General features: G+C 46.3%; 3 protein-coding genes and 1 long non-coding RNA gene across 4 annotated transcripts; 3 read left to right on the top strand and 1 right to left on the bottom strand.

Moving 5' to 3' along the window:
• The first annotated feature begins 1,530 nt into the window (after window positions 1-1,530).
• brwd3 (bromodomain and WD repeat domain containing 3) lies at window positions 1,531-14,150 on the top strand. The gene is made up of 40 exons (XM_057054801.1): window positions 1,531-1,781; window positions 1,913-1,971; window positions 2,077-2,106; window positions 2,290-2,349; window positions 3,235-3,385; window positions 3,468-3,566; window positions 3,653-3,813; window positions 3,891-4,112; window positions 4,187-4,287; window positions 4,387-4,457; window positions 4,667-4,767; window positions 4,893-4,933; window positions 5,048-5,152; window positions 5,249-5,399; window positions 5,488-5,622; window positions 5,713-5,841; window positions 6,076-6,301; window positions 6,408-6,548; window positions 6,680-6,869; window positions 6,946-7,039; window positions 7,131-7,301; window positions 7,429-7,502; window positions 7,577-7,766; window positions 7,846-7,956; window positions 8,042-8,149; window positions 8,457-8,581; window positions 8,657-8,739; window positions 8,819-8,930; window positions 9,020-9,081; window positions 9,244-9,399; window positions 9,467-9,587; window positions 9,700-9,825; window positions 9,913-9,988; window positions 10,064-10,114; window positions 10,211-10,351; window positions 10,445-10,597; window positions 10,688-10,857; window positions 11,100-11,188; window positions 11,306-11,437; window positions 11,730-14,150. The coding sequence occupies exons 1-40, from the start codon at window positions 1,748-1,750 to the stop codon at window positions 12,515-12,517; spliced, it is 5,340 nt and encodes a 1,779-aa protein (XP_056910781.1). The 5' UTR covers window positions 1,531-1,747; the 3' UTR covers window positions 12,518-14,150.
• Window positions 14,151-14,893: 743 nt separating this feature from the next.
• On the bottom strand, window positions 14,894-20,815 carry LOC130537782 (uncharacterized). The gene is made up of 2 exons (XM_057054815.1): window positions 20,199-20,815; window positions 14,894-18,274 (listed from the first exon to the last, which is right to left on the bottom strand). The coding sequence occupies exons 1-2, from the start codon at window positions 20,211-20,213 to the stop codon at window positions 16,037-16,039; spliced, it is 2,253 nt and encodes a 750-aa protein (XP_056910795.1). The 5' UTR covers window positions 20,214-20,815; the 3' UTR covers window positions 14,894-16,036.
• On the top strand, window positions 17,720-18,450 carry LOC130537789 (uncharacterized). The gene is made up of 2 exons (XR_008953690.1): window positions 17,720-17,894; window positions 18,110-18,450. It is a non-coding gene; the product is annotated as an uncharacterized LOC130537789 (long non-coding RNA).
• Window positions 20,816-20,845: 30 nt separating the features above from the next.
• Window positions 20,846-23,289, top strand: chmp1b (charged multivesicular body protein 1B). Its single transcript, XM_057054824.1, has 8 exons — window positions 20,846-21,043; window positions 21,628-21,725; window positions 21,805-21,951; window positions 22,032-22,100; window positions 22,175-22,282; window positions 22,360-22,403; window positions 22,551-22,623; window positions 22,708-23,289. The coding sequence occupies exons 1-8, from the start codon at window positions 21,028-21,030 to the stop codon at window positions 22,750-22,752; spliced, it is 600 nt and encodes a 199-aa protein (XP_056910804.1). The 5' UTR covers window positions 20,846-21,027; the 3' UTR covers window positions 22,753-23,289.
• The last annotated feature ends 109 nt before the right edge of the window (window positions 23,290-23,398 follow it).

Here is a 23,398-nt window from a genome sequence, read left to right as displayed (position 1 = left end):
CCTTTGTCCCCAAATGTTGACGTGCCACCGTGGACGCGCCGTCGTTTAGAAAGCGGGCCGTGATTTTTAGGTGGCAGACTGCACGTGCTCGGAAATGGCCGTGACTCAATGCTTCCAGTCAGCCTCATAGACCCGCTCCCTGGTTCTGCAAACGTTTACAGTTTCAAGCTTCTAATCATCTCTTCATATAGGCAGGTCACAATAACCCCGGCACAAACACACCGTGACTCAGCAGACACTAGCGGGCGAGGCATCGCTGCGAAATGGATTTTATTCTGCATTCAAACAGGACAAAGGTGAAAAAGGGGCTTTCTTGACCAGGTATACGCTCGTATGGCGCCGGGTTCCACCGTCACAGCCTTGTTCAGCGGGACTCCTTGACATGTGGGCTGGGAACCCGCCACCATCTTCAGATCAATGTGCTTGAGTCCCAGAAGGGTGCGACTCAACAAAAGGGACACGCTGCAACACAAAGAAGCAAATGTCCGTCAGCTGATGCGGCGCACAATGCGTTGGCCAGCGTTACCTTATTTCAAACGAGGTCATTTTGGTTTGGCTCCTCTTTGAGCCCGTCTAATAAATGCTCCCTTTGTAGTTCGTGTTTTCCTTGGGTTCACTTGCGACGGCTCCTCCAGAGTGGTGGCTCAGGTTGGGCCACATGAAACAGAGATGGAACCATTTTCTCTTTAAAAGAACAAACAGTCCTCGATGTGGCGATTGACGATTCTCACATGCAACACAAGCGGAAACAAAACGCTGCTAATTTTCCAGGTGAAGATGAGGGTCAATTGTCAGAATTCACGTGTTTGCCACCTCCGTGACTGCGTACGGTGGAGTTTCACGCCTCTGGCAGCTGGCGGATGTGTTGATTAGGCTGGCTATTTCTGTGTTTTCACAATCCCATCTCCTGTTTGTGGGGGATCACTTGAGTTGGAGGGTCATTCAGGGTTAGCGTGTGGTAAGAATTATTATGGCACCGAGACGGTGAAGCGCACAGAGGCCGATTTATGCCAGGGTCCGATTAGGTAAGGTTGCATTTATTCAATGTTCCCCCTTTCTCCAGGTTTAGAATTCCTTGTTAACCATCACATGGTTTAATGGGGGAATCGAGAGGTCTGGGGAACTTCAGTATCTACTTCAGTGTTAAAAGTTTAGGCAGGGAATATGCAGTTAGATCATCAGATAAAGGAAATTGTGGGGAAATGGGATCTTTATTAAGCAAATGGGTGAGGTCAAAGGTTTTGCAAGTACTGCGATACATGTGCCTCTACTTGTAAATTACACATTCCTGGACTCATTGTGGGAATACAGTACATAAAATTTAGTTTTGGTAAGTTGCATGACATGTCTTTATTTTATAAACTGTGTGTCATCTCCATAATTATATTACATTTTCACTAGCATATTTGTATTTGAAATAGATGCCTGCTAAAAGTATATTTCAAAAACGATTCTACTTATATACCATTATACGTATAATAGTTCTCTGGTACTATTTCAACGTACTCAAATGTGCAATGTATGTGTGAATGACAAATTATTTCATTTATTAACGTTTCTACATTACGTGCATTTCTGTATCCGTCCACTGGAGGGCGCTAGCAGAACGTACGGCGGCACAACTACAGGCAGGAGGCCATTCACTAGCCAGATTTAGCAACACACAACTAGCTTCTGTTAGCTAGCCGGCGGCTAACAAGCAAGCTAAAACATTACATTTTCCTCATGTCGCTTGTTTTGTCAAGTGATGGAAAGAGAACAGTATTCACAAATCGAGGCCGGTGAGTTACGAGCATGCATTTTTGTAGAAATAACATTGCAGAGTTAGCATAATGCTAAGTTAAAGAGCTAATCCTAGCTCGGGTTACTAACTGTAGTTGGTACCAAGCTAACAACCTCCTCTTCTTTTCAGAACTGTATTACCTTATTGCCAGGTTTCTGCAGTCGGGACCTTGTAAGAAAGCAGCACAGGTAATATCAGACTCTAGGCAAGATCTCGAAGCATGTTTATCGTAAACCGTGTGAGCAAGTAGCTGATGCTAACGGCTAGGGGTAACTGTGTCCGTCTGTTGTTAGATTCTGATTGAGGAGCTGGAGGAGTACGAGGTAGGTGTATCTGGAGCTTTCTCTGTTTTTGTCATGTGTGGGTTCCCTAATACTGCCCATCGTCTCTAGATCAAGTAACTTTTCTCTCATTCCTGCCGGTCACATTGAAAGAAGCGCGATAACAAGCCGACGCGGACGTAGCGATTTTCTTCCATTTCTTCACACATTCTCTTGGTATTTTAGCTGGTACCAGAACGATGGACTTGGGACGGACAGAAATACAAACGGACCTTTCAAGATTGGGTGAGTGTCAACTGTCACAATTAACTTTTTAATGAAGCGATTCTCATTATATGTGCTTAAGCGATCAATATGTTTTGGTCAACGTTTGTATTTTTTTTTCTTAATTATACGCCCAGAATTAAATGTACACGGCGTGTCTTCGCTAACGGATTATCATATTTTATTTTCAATTTAAGTAGGCCTATTTTTATCAGTATGTGCTGGATTTGCTATTGTGTGGCTATTGGGCGGGGCGAAGACGAGGGAAAGTAGTGATTGGCTGAGCGCGTCTGTCACTCTTACGCGTCAGCCAATTAAATCGCAGATGCGTTTGCGAGCGACACGGAAGTGTAGTTGTTTCGATTAGCGTCTGTGCTGCTCCTCTTTGTTCATCTGTCCATCCCAATACATGATTTCTTTATAAAACATTCCAATAAGTTCCATACGCCACTTTCAACTTTGATAGGCGCTGGAAAACGAAAACTATAGAGTAAAAAAACAAGAAGGAAAGGTTGCATACCCCCAGGACTTGTGGCAATATTCTGTCTAGTTGTTTATTGATAGAGCTGTGTTGTCTATTTTGTTTGTTACTGTAAGAAAGAACATATGATGCATCAAAACCGGTTATTTCTTGTAACTGTCTCCACACACACTCATGTATTGCTTTTGCACATGTTCTAGTTAATAGAACCATTATAACAGTCAAATGTCCCACTACACTCCTCCGTGATGTTCTAATTTAGACATTGATTATGTTGCATGACTAAAAGTTTGACTTCATCCTGTGGATCAACCGTAGTGAATATAGAAATTAAAATGTGCGTATTTAAGATCTCCATTTTCGGGTAATTAAAGGTATCCATGTATTGTTTGTATGAGTGTTTAATAGCGTTGTGCTGTCTGTAGATGATCGTGAACGAGCACATTCCTGCAGACTATTTGCTCCGTGTTTGCCAGCGAATCGGTCCGCTCATAGAAAAGGAGGTCCCACCTAGTGTTCCTGGAGTCCAAACACTTCTAGGGTTGGGAAAACAGTCACTGCTGCGCACTAGCAAAAGTAAATTTTCCCCTTCCATCTTCAGATTGATTAATCGATTGATTGATTTCTCCAATATTGGCTAACGTTGTCTGTGATTTAGGCTGTAGCCACAAAGTGTGCAGTGGGTCATCCGTCGCTGCACTTCACCGCGGACGTCCACCAGAACCTCCGGTCATCAATGGAGGTCCTCCTAACGTTGGTGCGTGGAGATTTTTATTGTAAAGTACTCAAACTCCCTGAACTAACCAAGTAAAGATCTAATTATCCTCGTGTCCTCATGCAAAGTGTCCACCATGGGTGCTCGGAGAGCTACAGGCACGGCCCGCTTTAGCCAGGTTCTGCCATCATCTACCTACCAGCACATGAAGATACATAAACGCATTCTTGGCCACCTGTCTTCGGTGTACTGTGTAGTCTTTGACCGCACCGGTCGACGAATATTTACAGTGAGTGACTGGAGCACAATAGCAACCGTAGTTGGTTCTGAATTGGCCAAATTATGAATTTTCCCAAACGCTTGCAGGGTTCTGATGACTGCCTGGTGAAAATCTGGGCCACGGATGACGGCCGCCTTTTGGCAACACTCCGTGGCCACTCAGCAGAAATCTGTGACATGGCTGTCAACTATGAGAACACTCTCATTGCTTCAGCGAGTTGTGACAAAACCATCAGAGTGTGGTGCCTGCGGACCTGTGCACCCATCAGTGTCCTGCAGGCCCACGCCGCCTCCATCACATCTATTCAGGTCAGAATGCAGCAAATGCATGTTTAAAGGCTTTAATATAAGCTTAGTTTCAATAACACCCTCTACCCCTGTAGTTTTGTCCTGCTGTTAAAGGTACTACGAGGTACCTTGGCTCCACCGGGGCAGATGGAATGGTGTGTTTCTGGAAATTCCACTCAGTCAGCATGAAATTCGAGTAAGTGCTTAACGCATCCTTTTTGTTTGTACCTTAACTGCTCGTAGCTTTCAAAATATATGCCTTTCTTGGAAAATAAGAGTTATTTTGTTTGTCCAGCGATCAGCCAGTGAAGTTTGTTGAAAGGTCACGGCCAGGAGTTCAGGTGTCAACGTCGTCTTTCAGTAGTGGTAGGTGCATTATTAGTGTTGGCACTTTTGCTCTGAGCATAAACCCAAACGCAGTTTTAACCTGCGGAAGTTCCGCTTGATGCAGGGTGCAATGGATGCACCTGGTTCACCGTTATGGGATTAACAGGCCTTTAACCTGTTGTCTTAATTAGTTCAACAGAAAAATCAAGCCCCTGCTCTTGCATCTCAGCTGTGTTTGCCGTTTATAGGTGGGATGTTCATGGCTACTGGCAGCACTGATCACATGATCAGGGTCTACTACCTCGGTGCTGAAACTCCAATGAAGGTTGCTGAGATGGATGCTCATACGGTAAGAAGAATTGGGATGCAACTACTGTATTGGCTTCAACCCAGAGAGGCAAAGACAATAAATACAAACCACATTAAATAGTGGAGAAGTGTAATGCAATGTGTGTCTTCTGTTTTTGCTTTCAGGATAAAGTTGTGGTTGTGCAGTTTAGCAATAACAGTGACAGGTGAGTGGTTTTTTTTCTTCTTTTAATCGAGCCTTATCTGCACAAATATGGAGGAACTTCTTGCTAATGTGCAGTTTTCATACCTTTCCCCAATAATCATGTGTCCATCATTAGCCTAAGGTTTGTGAGTGGCAGTCGTGACGGCACAGTGAGGATCTGGCGCTACCAGCAGCAGGAGTGGAAGGGCATCTCATTAGATATGGCTGCCAAACTCCCTGGGTGAGGACAAGAGGACACGATAGTCTCATTCTGACTATCAATTGGTTGTGTTTAATGTCTAATGGCATGTTTTGGGTTTTTTCTATTTTCCCCCAGGAATACCGTTGCCAACAGTGATGATAAAACCAAACTGGTGGTGACTATGGTAGCTTGGGACCGCGCCGATTCCACTGTCATTACCGCAGTGTCAAATTACCTGCTCAAAGTGTGGCGCTCAACCACTGGGCAGCTGCTGCATGTGTTATCTGTAAGTGGCCAAAGCGTTTGTCCCGTTAAACTAATTCAAGATGAAAATAAACCTGATCATCCAAACTGAAACGCTTGTACTCTTCAAGGGTCACGATGATGAGGTGTTTGTTATGGAAGCCCACCCATTTGACTCCCGCATCATATTATCTGCTGGCCACGATGGCAACATTTACATGTGGGACCTGACTAAAGGAGCAAAGATTCGCAACTTCTTCAATATGGTAACAGAATGCCAACCACAATCTTGATAAGTGCCAGTCAAATGCTGTTGCTCACCCTAATTCTGAAATTTGTGCTCTTATTTTCTCCAGATTGAAGGTCAAGGCCACGGTGCTATTTTTGACTGCAAGTTTTCAGCTGACGGGCAGCATTTTGCTTGTACCGACTCACATGGCCATCTGCTCATCTTTGGCTTTGGCTGCAGTAAACCATACGAAAAGGTGAATAAATGTGACAAAAATTAACCTTTCAATCCCTCAGGGCACTGATATCTACTTGTGACACGTTCTTGTGTTTCCAGCTACTAGTTTACATACAGATTTCTAACACTGATTAAAGATTTACTGTAGTAAAGCTTATTTTTTATATCTTGTATTGGGTATAAAAAACAATGCATGTTCTAATCAACACATACCTGACCTGGATTTTCAATACATCTCCTTTATATCCTCCAGATTCCTGACCAAATGTTCTTCCATACGGACTACCGCCCTCTTATCCGCGACTCCAACAACTATGTGCTGGATGAGCAAACACAACAGGCCCCACATCTCATGCCTCCACCCTTCCTTGTGGATGTGGATGGGAATCCTCACCCACCTCACTTTCAGCGCCTCGTACCAGGAAGAGAGAACTGCAAGGAGGACCAGCTGGTGCCTCAACTAGGATACATGGTTAACAGTAAATCACACTCCTTTCTTCCTCCAATCATCCGGAATGGTTGCACAATTCAAAGGTACACGTGGCTGGCAGATTTTGAACCCACATCTGCGTTTTTGTTGCTTAGGTGACGGAGAGCTAGTTGAGCAGGTACTTGGCCAGCAGACAGCTGAAAACAGAGAGAGCTTATTGGACAACCTCATCAGACAGTTGCAGAACGAGCAGGATGAGCGTCACAATGAAGCACAGCAGGCTGATGAGGCAGAGGGTAGGTTTTCCTTTCCACTAAAATTTGGCCTGAGAATTGTAAAGTTTAAGGAAAATTACGGGTATGGGTGTGGATTTCTTTACTATATATTATCAATATTTATGCTGCCAAACCCAACCTTTTTTTTATAGGTGAAGAAGCAGCTGCAGAGGAGGTGGCGGTGGCCTCGTCTTCGCCTGCTGCGCCCCACAGAAGTGGGCAGGTGGATGGTTTGTGGCAGATGCAGAATAATGCTCTGCACAGTCAAGTAGCCACAGAGCGGGACCTGCTGGCCTGGAGCCGCAGAGTCATGGTCAATGAAGTGCCACATGGAGTATACAGGTGAGGTTCCATCAGGTGCATTTTTACTGAAAAGCTGGCTGACTTGTGTAACCTTCTGATGGGAATCATTTATTAGAGTTTCAGAGGAGTGCAGAAGAGCCAAAGGCGACATGGAATGTTCTCTGTACAACGCAGAGAGGAAGAAGAAACCATTGACCTGCACACCCAAGGTGTGATATTTTCCACTTCAGATTACAATCCTGAATGCTATTTGTTCCCATTTATGCACACTGTTTACGTTTCCCTCCCTCCACTTTACAGAGCGAACCACTTACCACACGCCTACGCGCCCTACGACCCACCAAGACAAAACGGCAGCATCATGCCTATCAGACCCGCTCAGCTCAAGTCCGGCGCCCTGGAACCAGAAGTCGAAATTCACGGAACCGCCGCAACTCCGAGAGACACGTGGACTCAGACAGTGATGGAGAGGTGTGATCAGGCATTCTACATGAGAAACTCAAACACTGCCTGCAGAGTTTTCTGGATTATGTATTTAAAACGCATGTCGTTTCATAGTAAAATGCAATTTTGTATTTTTGTTGTTATTTGTTGATAGGCAGATGAACAGGCGGAGCAAAGTGAGGCCTCTTCTGATGGAGAGGCTCAGTGGCAGAGTGAAAGTAGCTCCAGGTAAATGTTTTTGACTGTTTTTTACCTTGACGTATTCTCCCGCTCCCATAGCTGATGACCTTTTCTATCTTTAGTGACTCATCCAGCGATTATTCTGATTGGACGGCCGACGCTGGGATCAACCTCCAACCGCCAAAAAGGTCAACCAGGAGGCCTTCACAGCCTCAAGGCTACAGCAGCTCTGAGGAGGAAGAAGGTGATGACAAGGCAAAGGAGGCCAAGAAGAATGAAGAGAAGAAGAAAAAGCCCAAAGAGACCAAACAGGTGAGCTGACGTGAACAGCCGCTTAAGTTGTGTCGTGTGTTATTGAGGGTTGCCTGATCAATAGACTGTACGCTTTTAGAAACCAACTTCCTCTCTGGGTGGGCTTAATCCAGAGGAATGGCTTCCCCCGTCCTGGATAATGGAAACGGTTCCACGCCGTTCCCCATTCGTTCCACAAATGGGCGATGAGGTAAGTTGGGTTGTTCACGTGCAAACATTTCAATCAGTTAGCTTGACATTCATTTTAATTTTGCTTTTCTCGTCCTGCACTCCAGCTCATCTATTTCAAACAAGGGCATCAGGCTTATGTCCGGGCTGTCCGCAGGGCCAAAGCTTATAGTATTAACCCCCAGAAACAACCCTGGAACAGACTCAACCTCAGGGTAAGTCTTTCTGGGTTCCACGACATGCACGTTGTCCGTGATGAAATCCTTATTCCTCTCTTTCCTGTTTAACATCAGAAGACTTGATATCAGTATATGACAACAGGAAAATGAATGTAAGCAGAAATTAACTAATTTTTAGTTAGATCACATTAAATATTAATGTAGGATGATTAGAGGATGGACAGCCAAAGAAAGTATTGATACTCTGAAGACGTTATAGTTTGTCTTTTCTATATTTACTAGCTCGTTTGTTAAATCATTTCAGCGCCGTTACATTCAGAGCTGTTTTCTTATGGATTTGTAGGACCAAGAATCTGTGAAGGTGGTTGGAATAAAATATGAGGTTGGACCACCGACACTGTGCTGCCTAAAACTGGCTTTCTTGGATCCAGTCTCAGGGAAGATGACTAATGAGTCTTTCTCATTAAAGTGCGTATCTTCGCGATGCCCGTTTATAACAGCGATCAACTCAGTTTTATGGCTGTATTTTTTTTTTTGTCAAAGGTATCACGACATGCCAGATGTCATTGATTTTCTGGTGCTGCAGCAGTTTTACAATGAAGCTAAAGAGCACAACTGGCAGCCAGGTTGGTCTTTAGATGGTGTGCTGTGTTCATAGCCGCGTGCTATCCTCTATGCTTCAGTCTCCTCTTTTCTTCCTTCAAGGCATGCGGTTCCGCAGCATCATTGATGACGCATGGTGGTTCGGCCTGGTGGAGGACCAGGAACCTTTGCAGCTAGAGTATCCAGACAGCCTGTTCCAGTGTTTTGCAGTGAAGTATGTCTGCTTCCCTGCAGTGGTTGCATTACTGTCCGTGAAATATTTATATTCCAATATGCAGTACTGGATCTGCTTTATTTCACCAGGTGGGATAATAGTGAGTGTGAGAAAATGAGTCCCTGGGACATGGAGCCTATTCCTGAGGAAGGTCAGTACTGCATGAATAATTGAAGTGATGGAGGATTTCTGCTTTTTTCTACGTAGGTTGTTTGCATATACTATGTACAGCATATAGTTGCCTTACATGTAACATTGGATGATGTTGTGAGTGCTGATTAAATTAAAATTCATATTTCTGCCGCTCCGTCAGCCGCATTGCCCGAACAGGTCGGTGATGGTGTGGAGGTTGCAGAGGAAGAGATGAAGGCTCTTCTTTACAGGCCTCAGGAAGGAGAATGGGGGGCACACACCAGAGACGAGGAATGTGAGAGGGTCATCTACGGCATCGACCAGCTCTTTACACTGGGTAAGCTGGCACAGCCGTGATGGTCGTCTGCTTTGATGGGGAGGTCTGACCTGCTGTCTGCCTACAGAGGTGGCCAAGGCATTTGCATCACCAGTCAACCTGCAGGACTACCCTCTGTACTGCACTGTGGTGGCATACCCCACTGACCTCAGCACCATCCGCAAACGGCTGGAGAACCGCTTCTATAGGTGGCGCCACTCACACCTCAGTCCAACACACATTTAAGTCATAAGTTAACGTCCCCGTTTTCATATATTTTGATGTTTGAGCTTGACGCACAGATGTTCTGCTCTACTACAGACGGATCTCTGCGTTAATGTGGGAGGTGCGCTACATCGAACACAACGCACGCACTTTCAACGAACCCCAGAGCCCAATTGTAGCAACTGCTAAAGTGGTGACGGATGTTCTCCTACATTACATAGGGTGAGATTCCAAGCATGTCGTGTTGCAGCCTCCCTCTATACCTTCCAGTCAGTGCTTAATGTACAGCTTGTGCTTCATTGGCTTCAGGGACCAGAGCTGCACAGACATCTTGGACCTGTATCACAAACTAAAGTGTGATATCAGCAGTGGGGAAGAAGCCAAGGTGAGGCTTTAACACTTACTGCTGCCTGTTTATCTTGGGAGTGGTCCTCAAATATCCATTTTTATTCCTCCACAGGGTGATTTGGATGTTGACTCTGACACCCCGGGAACGTCTACAGGACACAGGGTAAGAGGGAACACACTCCAGCAAAGTCCTGCAATCGTCCTTAGACTTCATCATCTACAGAAATTATTTTGATGGGCTTAACTTTTCTCCTGACAGGCAGCTAATCAGAATTCCAAGCGCGGCATGGTTTTGGAAGTGGAGGCATGGCGAGGCCGGTGCCGAGAGCTGCTGCGTCGAATGATCGCCTCCCCAGACTCGCAGCCATTCAGGCAGCCAGTGGATCTCTTCGAATATCCAGTAAAACAGCCTAGAACCAACCTAATTTTAAACTTTAGGAATCAAGGCCTCACTTAAAAAGGGGTTTGAACATTTTTATTTTGGCTTTTTCAGGACTACAGGGACATCATTGACACACCCATGGATCTGGGCACAGTGTCAGAGACTCTGTATGAAAGCAATTATGAAAACCCAATGGAGTTTGCCAAAGACATTCGCCTCATTTTCAGCAACTCTAAGGCATACACACCTAACAAGAAGTCCCAGGTCAGAACCAGCACTGCTTGTCAAACAATGGTGTTAAATATTGGTGGCACTATGTCTCACTATATCTCTTCTCTTTCTCTCCATGGCCAGATCTATGCCATGACCCTCAGCTTGTCAGCCTTCTTTGAAAAAAACATCATCTCCATCATCTCGGACTATAAATCGGCCATTCAGAACGAGCGGCGGACTCGTCAGAGACTCAGCTACAGGGACAGATTACAAAATGGAGGCAGCTCGCCGCCCGTTAGTCGATCCCCCAGGTGCCTTATTCACAACACCCACACTCCAAAAAATATGGATTTTCATTTCAGGGACTGCTGCCTGAAGCTTGTATAAATATTGCACATGTGCAGCATTAAGCATGAACTTCTTTACCTTTTCACTCTAGATAAGAGAGTTGTCGTTGTTGTCCAGCAGAGTGAACCCAGGCCTTTAAACTGAACTCGGTGAAGGTCGCTCGCAGTTGCTTTATGTAAAGTTGTCGTCTTTTTTCCCTCTCCAGCCCTAAAGGGAAGCACAAGTCAGGGACTGCGTCAAAGCAAAGAAAAATCCAGACCTCCACAAAAAACCGCCCTCGAAGGTCAAATCAGGGTAAGACCGGAGGACCGTCGAGTGCGTTTGTAGCTCCCTGTGCTGTGCAGGATGTTGCTGTGAAGTGCTGGGGGGGTAATTAAAACCTTGAAACCTGTCCACGGTTGCTTTGTTCAGCTCAGAGAAGAAGCAGCGCAACAGAGGAAGAGGATGTCCAGCCATCTTCTCCAAGTTCAGCGACAAGCAGCGAGAGCAGAAGTGAGGGGCCTGTCTGGGGGGCTCAGGGCCAAGCATCTTCAGTGAAGTCAGGTATCAGCCGTCTCACACGTAATATCAGAAATAAAGTGCCCGCTCGATAAACTACTAGCTCTGCGAAGGGGTTCGTCTATGATGAAGGGGGTTTTAAATGTCCAAAAAACACTACAGGGGAGGCGTGGCACCAAAATGGAACAAACCACATTCCAGCCAATCACAGGCAGGATTGTTGGAGTAGTGCACGTGGATTTAATACACGTGCACATATTGTATATATATTATGTTTATGGGATTGTTTCTCGGTTAATTACTCTTTGAACCTGCATCAATTTGTGTTTTCTCTCAGGGAAGCAGCGTAACGGGTTTAGACAGCAGCCCAGTCAGCAAAGACTGCTGTTAGCTAACGACGGCAATGATGAGGACGAGGATGAGGAAGAGGAGGAGTCTGGCTCTAACAGCTCGTCATCAGAGTCCTCGTCCACCTCGTCATCCTCCTCTTCCTCTTCATCTTCTGAGAGTGAGAACACGTCAGACTCTGAAATGGAAAAGTACACGGAAGGAGGCGACCACGACTACAGCAAAGCCCCCCGCCTGTCAGTGCACCTCTCCGCTAAGGGCAAGGCCTCGGCGAAACGGAGGCATAAAGGAGAAGAGCACGTGACACAGGCGCCGAAAAGGGCTCGAGTGCAGCTGCCAGTGCAAGAGGAGGAAGAAGATGAGGAGGAGGAGGATGAAGATGACGAGGATGGGGAGGAGGATGAAGAGGACGAGGAGGAGGAACAGCAACCAGGGGATGCTTTATGTAAGCATGGGGAGGAGGAGGAGGAAGAAGAAGAAGAGGAGGAGGAGGAGGAAGAGCCTGAGGAGGAGGAAGAGGAGGAGGAGGAGGAGGAGGAAGAGGACAGGGTGCAGTCAGTGGCTGGAGCAGCACCCTCCAGAGGCAGCCATCGCAAACCTCAACGAGTCAACACGCGTAACCAGGGACGAAGGACAGTTCAGTATGCGGACGACTTGGACGACGATGCGCAGGGGTCAAAGGAAGACCCCCTCAACCTGGGCAGGTCGCGCTCGGGGCGGGTACGCCGCATGACTGAGAAAGCCCGCGTGAGCCACCTGATGGGCTGGGGTCACTGACGAGGCAGACCTCAATAAAATAAACGTTCACACTTCATACTTCAGGGATTTTTTTTTTCTTTTTGTACAAGTGTGTAAATAATATATACAGTGAATATATATAGATCTATTTGACTGCTTATGCCTGAGCGCTGGGGCCTGTTGCCACGGAGCCTCCTCTCCTGGTCAACGTAGCACAGATCCTCTGCAACTGGGCTAACTCACCTCGGCCTTACAGCTCACAGGAGGAGCCGCATCACGGCGCTCTTCTCCTTAAAGTCCAGGAATAAACACTATACTCCTCCTCTCTACTCCTCATCCTTCCAGCAACTTAGCCCACTCCTGCTCACCAAAGAAGGATGCAGAGATGCCAAAATGGTGCTCATATATTTCATTTTTTCCTCTTGATTTTTTTATTTTTTCTCCAAGAGTAGCTTTGGTTTCTCCTATGGTGACTCCTCCGGTCACGACCATCGCGTAACACCTTTTTTGGTACTTCCTCATGACTACAAGCCTTATTTTGTCAGCTCATATCATCAATCTGGAGTCAGAAGAGAACTTTTTTGTACTATATTATCTCAGCTCCTGCAAACAACTTGATGTCTGTAGCTTCTGAATGTTTTTTTCTCCCCTTTTTGGTGGTGTATTCTAATATTTGGTTGAATTGTTTATAATTTTCATGGTTAAAATTGACTTTTTTTTTTCCTTTTGGGTAGAAATGCCACTGCACCCTCTTTGTATATTGTACAGTTGCTCCGGATAGGGAGTCAGACCTGCATCCATTCATGGTTCTCCTCACAACACGTGTACCAGGGCCCTCATCAGAGATCTATTTATTTTTCCATTGTATCATAGTTTGGATTACATGAGCTTTTTCATCTGTTTTTAGTGATGAGGAAAATTAAATATTTGCACATTTACCTACACATGGCAGCTGAGTAATAAAGGTATTAGGGAAGAGAAATATCAAACTGCTCCATAGTTGTTTATTTGTGGGATGTTTTTACTGTGCTAGGACACTTATGTGGTCGATGTGTGGCGACGCGAACACTGGCGCTCTCAAGCTCAGCTGGCAACCTTTGATCGTCCCTTCATTGTCCAGTTGTGCCTTTTTGTTGCCTCCTGTGAAGGCGTCGATTGGAAGGTTTTAGAACATAATTTCACTTTGTCGCCACGTGTTTCAGATCTGCTGGAATTGATTCCAAGGGATTCAATCGTCAGCGTTGAACACCCGTCAGGCAGGAGAGAGCAGGGCAGTTGCTGTTCATATTCCATCAGCAGGCGTTCTGATCCGGACCATCGCTCCACTCGGTCGCGGATGAGATGCGTCTTGTCTGTTTGGTTTTTTTTTGCATTTTTTAATTTTTTAAATTTTTTTTATATACCGTGGGGATCGCTGTGGGTACCTGAAGTTTAAAACAACAACCATACAGATCACTATAGACGGTGCTGTACACGGCCACAGCATTAAGTGCGACTAGTCTGGGTCATTTTGCAATCTTATTTTTAATATTGTAGATATCTTTGTCATGACTTGGAGTCATGATAAATACAACAATAACATTCTACTGTAGATGGAATATGTGTGTCTTTTATACATGATGTTTTGAATGTGATTTTTCTTTTTTTAAATAAAAACAGTGGATTTGCATAAGTCTTTTTACTGTGCAGAGCGGTTCTGATTGGATGGCTTCTGTCTGTAACAGCTCCTGCTTCAGCAGTCCTTCCCCATCACCGTGAGTCATCCCCCAACGTCCTTATGATCACAAAAATATCCTCCGAGACAAAGAATCACCAGTTGGAGAATGGTGGGACAGCCTGTCAGCTGCAATAGACGGTCGCAAAGCTGCCGGTAGCGGCATGAATGAACTGGAAGCTTGGGTGAGTCAGAGGCGGAACAAATAAGGTTGAGGCTGTGACGCACCGGCGCTCTGCCACACCTAGAAACTGCAGAAATGCTGGAGGATCAGGGGAATTTGTGCATAATGGTGCACTGCATGAAGAACAATGCACACTGGTATGAGGAGGGGGGTGACTGCTTTAATTTTAAATTAGAAAAATACTAGCAATGGAAATAATGTCTAAGCTCCAATGTTATAGACTGACTGAAAATGGCTCATACTGCCGCTACCAGAACATTTGACTCACCAAGGTGCCCTTAGTTTATTAAAAAAAACCTTTTTATGGGATATTGGTTCAGAGAATGAAACCAGCTGGAGGGCAGAGGCCTATAAAGTCAGGGGCTGTAATGAATGGAGCGCTTAATGTGCAAATATCAGCCTTTGATTTAAATGCTAGCAGGGAAATGCACACGGGGGCAACTCAAATGACCTCTGTCATTAAGGCTAAAGCAATAAAAAGTGTAATCCTGTGAAAAAGCAAACTCCACACAACAAATGCTCGTGTTGAATTTATTACCACAATAACACAACAAACTGATCACAGACGTCATCACAGGAATACTAAGATTAATGTCTCTACTGCTGAAAAAGCTCCTTCATTAACGCCGTCCAATTAAAAGTTCACAGTCAAATCAGAAACAGGTTTCCTTCATTCAGCCCCGTGCATTTACATTGTGCTTCAACCTCAAATTCGGCGTCCTGTCCTGTGCTTTAACCGCCTTATTTATGCTTTTAATTCATTGTTTAAGTAAGTACAGGTACTGCAGCAACACACACAATGAGCCAACACGGGGACAGAGTGCAACAAGCGCTCCTGCACCGTTTTAATAATTGAAAAGCGCAGTTACATTTAAATTTCACTCACAGCAGCTCAACCCCAACGCAACTCAAGTTCACGAGGTCCACTACGACACCAGGGGATACACAGCACAGCCCGCTACACAGACCCCTGCATGCGCTCTCCAGCCTCAGCTTTTCTTTTTTTTTTTACACGTGTAAATAAGTAAAGAATTTTCTTTGTTTTGTATATTCAACACAGCTATAGATCACTACTTTGCCTTACTTTTTTTAAGCCTCTGTGACCCCTGACCTTTACTGACCCTAACCCGATGCAAACAGCCCTGAGGTTCAATCATGAAACTGATGTCATAGTTCTATTAAAACTCTAGTGAAGACACCACAGTAACTCTTGTGTAATGTACAGTACGGCCTCAGTGAACACACAGATTCAGGCTGAATTTTACTCCACACACCAGATTGACAACACGGTTACGACTATTATGAACCTCCTCCGAGGCGGCGTCCAATCGATCGTTGTTCAAGGCTGACACCGATGATGTTTCACACGCTAGAGGAGCTGTCGATGATCACAGTGTAACGTTCTCCTCCTCGGACGGGGTGACTGTCCCGATGTTCTTAAAAATCGGATCTGGAACCACCGCAAGGCTCCTCAACGTTTAGTCCTCCCTGGAAGCCTTTGCCTCCACTCTGGCCCCTCATCTTTCATGTCGCAAGCTGGGGAATTTCAAAGCGTTGCACAACATGCGCCCGTGGTTGCTTGTTGCTAAAACCTCCATTTGTGCATGTGCTCGCAGCGCGCCATGCTCGAAGCGGCCCCCCGCCGGGCACGTGACCGTGGCTACACGAGGCCAGTCTGCATGTGAACGTGTAAAGGGTAGGGGTGGTAGACCAGCGGGGGCTGGGCCTGGGTGACGAAGTAGCTGCTGTAAATAGGCTCCGACACGTACGGAGCCGGCTGGTAGAAACAGGTCACGTTGGCCGTGTTGGGGATGGCGTTCTGTTCTCCCAGTACCCTCAGAGCCAGGACGGTGATCATATTGAGGGTCTGCCTCCTCTCGTGTCCCATCAGGCACACCGTGCTTTCATCGATCACACGCCGCAGGGTCATCAGGTAGTCGTACTTGCTGGCCTCCTCGTTTCCGATGAAGTGGCACTGCAGGTAGGCCTCGATCTTCCTCTGCTGCTCGCTCACGTCGGGGAAGTCGATGAAGAAGCGGGAGCACATGTACCGCTCCAACGACTTGATCTCCGTCTCGCTGGCTGGTCGGAAGTTCCTCACCAAGAGGTCGCTGTATTTCAACAGGCCGCCGCCCCGGATCTCCTCCGGGCTGTGGGTGGCGATGAGGCGTTGGCGAAGGTGGTCCATGGCCTGTCCGAAGTCCCCGTACATGCACTCTGCCTCCACGAGGATGCCGGGCTCCGGCGCCCCCTCGGTCCAGGAGCTTTGCGGGATGCTGTCTTCCAGTCTGGGTGTTTGATAGCTGCTGTGAGGCTGCGATGGAGCCCCTGTGTCGGGAGGGCTGCTCTGATTGGCTGAATCTGGAGGCTTCTTTGAATGTTTGGGCTTGACACTTTGTTCGGCGGGTTCGGTCGCAGGAAGCTCAAAGTGAGACGTGCCGGCTGGGGTGCGAGGAGGAGCGGTCGGGACGTCTGCGGCCTCTGTCTGTGGAACATCTGGACTGTGGACCTGACCGCGGTCCTGCGAGGGACAGTTTGCCTGGAGCGGTTTGGGAGTTTCTATGGGCGGAAACATCTGCGTGGTGAGATCCGACAAATCCGTGAGCAGAGACCACTTTTCTGGCTTGCTGAGCATCTTCCGAGACATTTTTCGCTGTAATTTGGGCAAGGGGCAATAATCCGGGACGATGTCTTGCGACGTGCTGCACGTCTTCTTAGCTGGAGGAGGGAAGGAAAATTCCAGCTGCGAGTCTTGAGGGCAGGAGGAGTCCTCGGCCCTGCGGAGGACAGAGCTCACGTGGAACTGAGCCGGTTCCTCGGGGCGCTCGGTGTCCTGTGCGGCCGACTGGTCCGTGTGCGCTGACGCTGCCTCGGAAGCATTTGCTGCAGCAGAATCTTCACTAAGCTGCTTTGAACATGGCGGCGAGGTCAGGGGGGCGTCGGCGACGAGCGTTTTAGTGGGTGAAACGGAGGAATAATCCCCGTCTTTCTCACTGACGTTTTCCTCACACAGCTCAAACGCGATGTCCTCTTCTGAGGAAACGTCCTCGATGCCGTCCGCTTCCTCCTCCGTCTGGGTGATGTCACTCTTTGCCGTGGCTGCTTCCTGGTTTCCCTCAACGCCTTCTGCTTCTGCTGGAGGAAGCTCTTTCTCCTGTGGCTGATCTTGACAGGTTGCCATGGCTGAGTCCTTCTCCCCACTTGCTTCCACCTCCTGAACGACGCTTGATTGTTCTCCCTCCTTCGGCTCATCCTGGAACTCAGTTTTAGTCGAGCTGACGGCGCTCGGAGCCTTCCTGCATTGTCTTCGCTCAGCCTCCCAGTAAGACTCCAGCATGCGGTTTAATATTATCTGGAAGGAATCCACGCTGAATTCAAACTGCCTGCGGAGGGAGCCGACGAAGCGGAGACCCACCGTTTTAGCTCGGTTGTTGGAGAGCGAGATCAGGCTCCATCTGTCGTTCTCGTTGAAAACCTTCACCATCTTTTGCACGTAGGCCTCCTTCATCGTCAGGCAGGTGATCTTCCTTCTGTTCACGCCATATGGTAGGAGGTCTCGCAGGCTGCCCAGGACCACCTCCTTTATCACCTGGAGGTCCTCCTGTCTGAGTAACTCCACTCCGAAAATGATGTCTAGATCTCTGTAGCCCAGGCCGTTGTCCCTCAGCAGGACATGACTGGCAGTCGCACCGTTCAGTCGTACGTCTTTCACCTGAATGTTTCTCTCCACCAGACGGTCCTTCACCACCCGGATGATGTCTTTGGCTCTCACCTGCAGCGTGGGAAAATTCCCTCGGCCGTGGATGGGGATCACCTCGGTCAGGACTTTGTCCAGTGCTTGGACTTGTTCAAGGGTCAGGTTCTGAAACCTCTTCAGCGGAGGATCCATGCTTCTTTTCTGCAGAACAGATTGACAAAAATTGGCCAGAGTTCTTTTGACAGAGACAGTTTTCTTTTCATCACTCATGAAATGTTTAACCTGTTTTCCTACTCTTTAGAATTCAGGCCTGTAAACACAAGGGAACCGTTTCAAAATGAAAAATACATTCAATAAACATGGGGAAATGCACTTCAGTCAGATGTTTTCTCTCTCGTTCATTCTGACAAAGGAAACAACCACTAGGTGGCAGCAGAACGTCAAGGAGTTTGACGTTCTCTGCCCTTATATTTTTAATTTGAAAATGTTTGAACTTATCAGGAACGTTAATTTAAATCTATTCTTACACATCCTCTCTTTCCACACAGTGTTCTGTATCAAATCCGGCAGTCCATAAGATGCAGGTTGGCAAATAAACTCAAAAGCCTGTGGCTGCTTTACAATTCCTCCTACGCTGCATTGTGGATTTCCTGCACGGTGATTCATATACTTTCCATTTTTACTGTAAAGGACACCGCCAGTTTTACATGGTGGTCACAGAAGAGAAACAGTCAGTAGTCGCCATGTTGAAATTCCTCCATGATAAAGCTGTGGCGTGTTAGTCATTGGCTGGCTGTCAGCTCCGAGGACAGTCAGTGTGAGACCGGCTGGACTTGTCTGTTCTTTTTTTGTCCTTTGTTCTCTCTCGTGTAGAAGTGAAAATGAGTTTGATCTGTACAGTCATACAGTAGACAGGCCAGACCAGAGTGCAGAATATGAATAGAAATAAAATTACAAATACAAATCATGTCAAATTATTAACCATCAGGATTTGAAAGGCATTAATTCCCTTAAAAGACAAATTTTCTACGGTGGAAATCTGCCAGAATATAAATACAATATGGTGCACCACACAGTAGAGTAGGTATAAATAAAGGGTTTTTATTAACATGGGTCTAAATTTAACAACATTTAATTTGCAATTTTCTTTTAAAATATTAGTTTTGGTTTATTTTTGTTAGGTTTAACAGATGAAATCTGAAGATATAGGGTGGGTTTCATTAAATGAAAAATATACACACATAAATAGATATATACGATTATTTTTTTAATGGATTAAAAAGGTTTGCGTAATGTCGAAACAACTGCGAGGTGCTGTTATGTGAACCAGGCACTTCATTTCAGTCTGAGTTGGTGTCCGGGGACAGTTCAAAAGCGAGGGCAAAGCCGAGGAGGGTCAGGGGGAATCGTGGCCCACAGAAGCCCCTAGTGAATCCCAGGGGTTACATCAGCTCGGTCCTGCAGCAGGATCGCTCTCCTACCACTTGGCTTCTTTATAGATAAGACTATATGAGTCATGCAGTCCTTGAATGAAGCCTCGCGCCTGGATCTTTTCCCTTTTGTGCACGAACGACACAAAAGTGCACCATGTTTAGCATAAGAAAAATGACAGACAAAACAAAAATCCCAGCAAGGTTGATAAATGTTACATGTTACTGTGAAAAAAAGCCCGAGTGGATGAGGTCGAACGGCGCCGCCTGTTGTGCGTGGCTGGAACTGCGGGTGAAAACGCCACCTGAACAAGTGGGGACACGCCTGGCCTCCCGCAGAATAGGGATCCACATGATAACCAACGGATCTGAGGGACTTTTCACCCTTGATCCACTATACTATGTAACATAGTATGTTATTCCTGCAGCCCAAAACTATTAAGACCATCGTCCAACCTCAGATTTGAGAATAAGTGCCTATAAATTATAAAACCCATTGGCTTGTTTATCTGTGCTGTTTACCAGTGGGTATTGACATCTTTCCCATTACAACCTTGTGGCCAAAATGTGCCCCAGTTGACTCCTCTCTCCATTTATTTGACTCCTGCATTTATGCCCTCTCTTCCCAGCATGCTGTCACCAATGTTCCTGTCTACGGGAAGCAGAAAAAACACCTTTACATGAGAGGAACTCACCTGATGTGTGGCCATAGCAGAGGCAGAGCAGCAACAAAATGCAGAACCGATACCCAACAGGTTTATTCAACCCCTCTTGGTGAGATGAGATTGATGCTGAAGTTCCACGGACAGTTTTCTCTCAACACCACTGGAGCACTGTTTCCATGGTAATCAGGCGGCACGAAATTTACGGTAAATCACGACGCTCGGTCTCCGAGGAACTACCAAGTGTCGGCCACTCAACTTTACAACAAACCCTGGATATTGCTGTCTTCCGTGCACATCGGCAAGTGTTTGCTAAAGTTTGTATTAGTGGAGCTCATCGACGTGCCAGGCTGGACTGCCGGCGTGCCACCGCACTGCCGAGGTGTTGCGAGGTGAGCATCACATCAGACGGTGTGAGTCATCCTCTCTCCCCGCCGCGATCCACGCTGGAAGTCTAATGATCAATCACCCGCCTTCTCCGCCCACCGGGCCGCCGAGCTCCCACATCCACTCGCAACTGGTCACTTTGAACCGCTTCTGGTGGGAAAAGTTCGTGCCATCAAACGCAATTTATTGCGCCCGTGTTTTATTTATTACTCTATTCATTCACGTTTTTTGGTGTTTTTTTTTGCGCTGGGGGGAGGCGGAGCCTGTTTACCAGTGACGTCAGAGGGATGCCGCACCACGTGACTCTGACGTAGTTCATATTTTGGTCAGGAAGTGCGGAAGAAGACGACGACGACCGAAACCCGAAGAGTCCGAGTTCTCCAGACAAGTTTTGCCCGATTTCACAGCCCCATTTGTGCAGTGTCCGTGTGGATTTTTCCGTGAGTTATTCGGGTCATCGAAGATTCGCCTGAAGATGTCGGCTATAGAGAGTATCCTTTGAACAATGGGGCGTCGGAGGCTGTCGACTCGGTTCTGTAACGCCAGTAGTAACGAGCGAGTACTGGTGAGGGCTACATTATGGCCTTTAACTCGGACTTTACCACGATCAGATGATGGCAAACAACCAAAATGACAACGTGTTGCCCCGCTGATTAAACTGGAGCCCTTTAAAACCTTTAATCAAGTTCATGCCTGACTGGCCTGAAGGCCTCCGAAGCGGCGCAGCTTCATGGCTGGAAATAGACTTTAGTCTGGCCAGATGTTTATTAGATAGAAAATAGAAAATAAACCTCATTTTAATAGATAATAGTGTTCGGATTAATTGCCGAATGGAGGAATGTGTCATTGTAAAGAAAATGAAGGTGTTATCTTTTTAACAAGGCTAGTCTATTGCCATATATTTAAAATATGTTAATCAAATTGGACTTTTAGCCGCACAGGAATGATATGTACAGTGATACAGGTTTGGAGTTAAATCACTACGTTTGCTGGTTCAGTGGTATTTTCCAAGAGAAGCAGGTTGATTTTTAATGACTTGTGTCTGGAGTGTTTTTCCATTAACCCCATGTCACAGAGCATCTGTTCAATCTAAAATTCGCCACCAAAGAGCTGCAAAGAAACTCCAAGAAGTGCGATAAAGAAGAAAAGGTAGAGAAGAGCAAAGTAAAAAAAGTAAGTAAAACCTCCAAAGCCGGGATTTGTGACGGCTGAATCCTGCTGCTGAGGCGGATCGTGTTCGTGTGTCCCCTAGGCTATCCAGAAGGGAAATATGGAAGTGGCGAGGATCCACGCAGAGAACGCCATCAGACAGAAGAACCAGTCCGTGAATTTCTTGCGGATGAGCGCTCGGGTGGATGCGGTGGCCTCAAGGGTCCAAACTGCCGTCACGATGAAGCAGGTGGACTAAACGGCGAGCTTGAAGATCCGTTCCTTCCTTGTTTTTGCTTCCGTGTTGGCTGACGGGATTTGTCTTTGCAGGTCACGAAATCCATGGCCGGGGTGGTGAAAAGCATGGACGACGCGCTGCGGTCGATGAATTTAGAAAAGGTAGCGTACCGTTCAGACGCGCTGCCAAGAGCAATTGCAATGTGATTTTAAGCCGTTTCCCTTTTTTCCTTCAGATTACGGCGCTAATGGACAAATTTGAACACCAGTTTGAAACCCTGGACGTGCAGACGGCACAGATGGAGGACACAATGAGTAGCACAACAACGCTCACAACGCCACAGGTATGTTCACACACAGTACGGGTTTGGAGTGTTTCTACCTGTAAACACGTTCATTGGTGACTGTCTTTGTGTTGCAGAATCAAGTAGAGTCGCTGATGCACGAAATGGCCGATGAAGCAGGGTAAAGCTTTTTTTTTTCTCTCAAATATACTCTAAAATAATGCTAAATGTCATTATTTTTTAAAGAAATCCTACATGTGATGAGTGTTTTAGACCCTAGTAACGAGACGTTTTTAATGCACGCTGATGGTTATAACATCCTGTTTAGACTTGACCTGAACATGGAGCTTCCTCAGGGCCAGACCGGATCGGTGGGCACAACCGTGGCCTCTGCGGAGCAGGTACGTCTTCCGCCTACGAGGGATTAAAATCCAGTTGTTTATTGCCCCCACGATTGACCATCTTCTCTGGCTTCTGCCCCAAAGGATGAGCTGTCTCAAAGACTCGCCAAACTCCGAGACCAGCTTTGAGTACGGCGGACAATACCTGATGATCGCTCTTCGACTTTTTTACCTGTTGTCTTTTTTCTTTGATGCCTCTCGTGACGATGTCGAGGAGCCTCGGCGTCTCATCAACTCTTATTTCATCCCGCGTTCGTAGGAGCCCTCTGAAACCTTTATACTGTACAAAGAAACATGTGGAGTATGTACAAATGTTCCAAAATTACAAAGTAATAATTGAGGATTATTAACGAGGTGAAACTTTGTTAATGTATTTGAAAGAACTATAGATGAGGAACAAAGTATTTACAGGCTGATTTTATATACACTTACTGAAGGAAACAGGCTGATGCATACTTGCATGATGGCATAAAGTTTGTATCTATTTCACTAAATCAGTGTGCTAAACACCCTCATCACTCTCATGGTAACATCTGGTTGATTTGTTGCGTTTTATTTCTGATGAAAGTGGGGAGTGGTTGTGTTTGTCTCTTAAGCATTGTCTGATCAGTTGGGATGGGGTTGTAGTTACATTATATAAGTAATAAATAAAGTCTAATGCTTTTATGTTTTGTGGTATTTCCTATTTAGTTTCACCTGGATATTAGAGTTTATTTTTGTCATCTTTGGTACTTGAACTGTCAGGAGCGGACTCCTAATTATCAATATAATAAAT

The sequence above is a fragment of the Takifugu flavidus genome, chromosome 14 (assembly GCF_003711565.1).
Source record: "Takifugu flavidus isolate HTHZ2018 chromosome 14, ASM371156v2, whole genome shotgun sequence".
Taxonomy (NCBI): Eukaryota; Metazoa; Chordata; class Actinopteri; order Tetraodontiformes; family Tetraodontidae; genus Takifugu; species Takifugu flavidus.
Note: the sequence above shows the minus strand (reverse complement) of the source record. Positions and strands in the feature narration are given on the sequence as shown.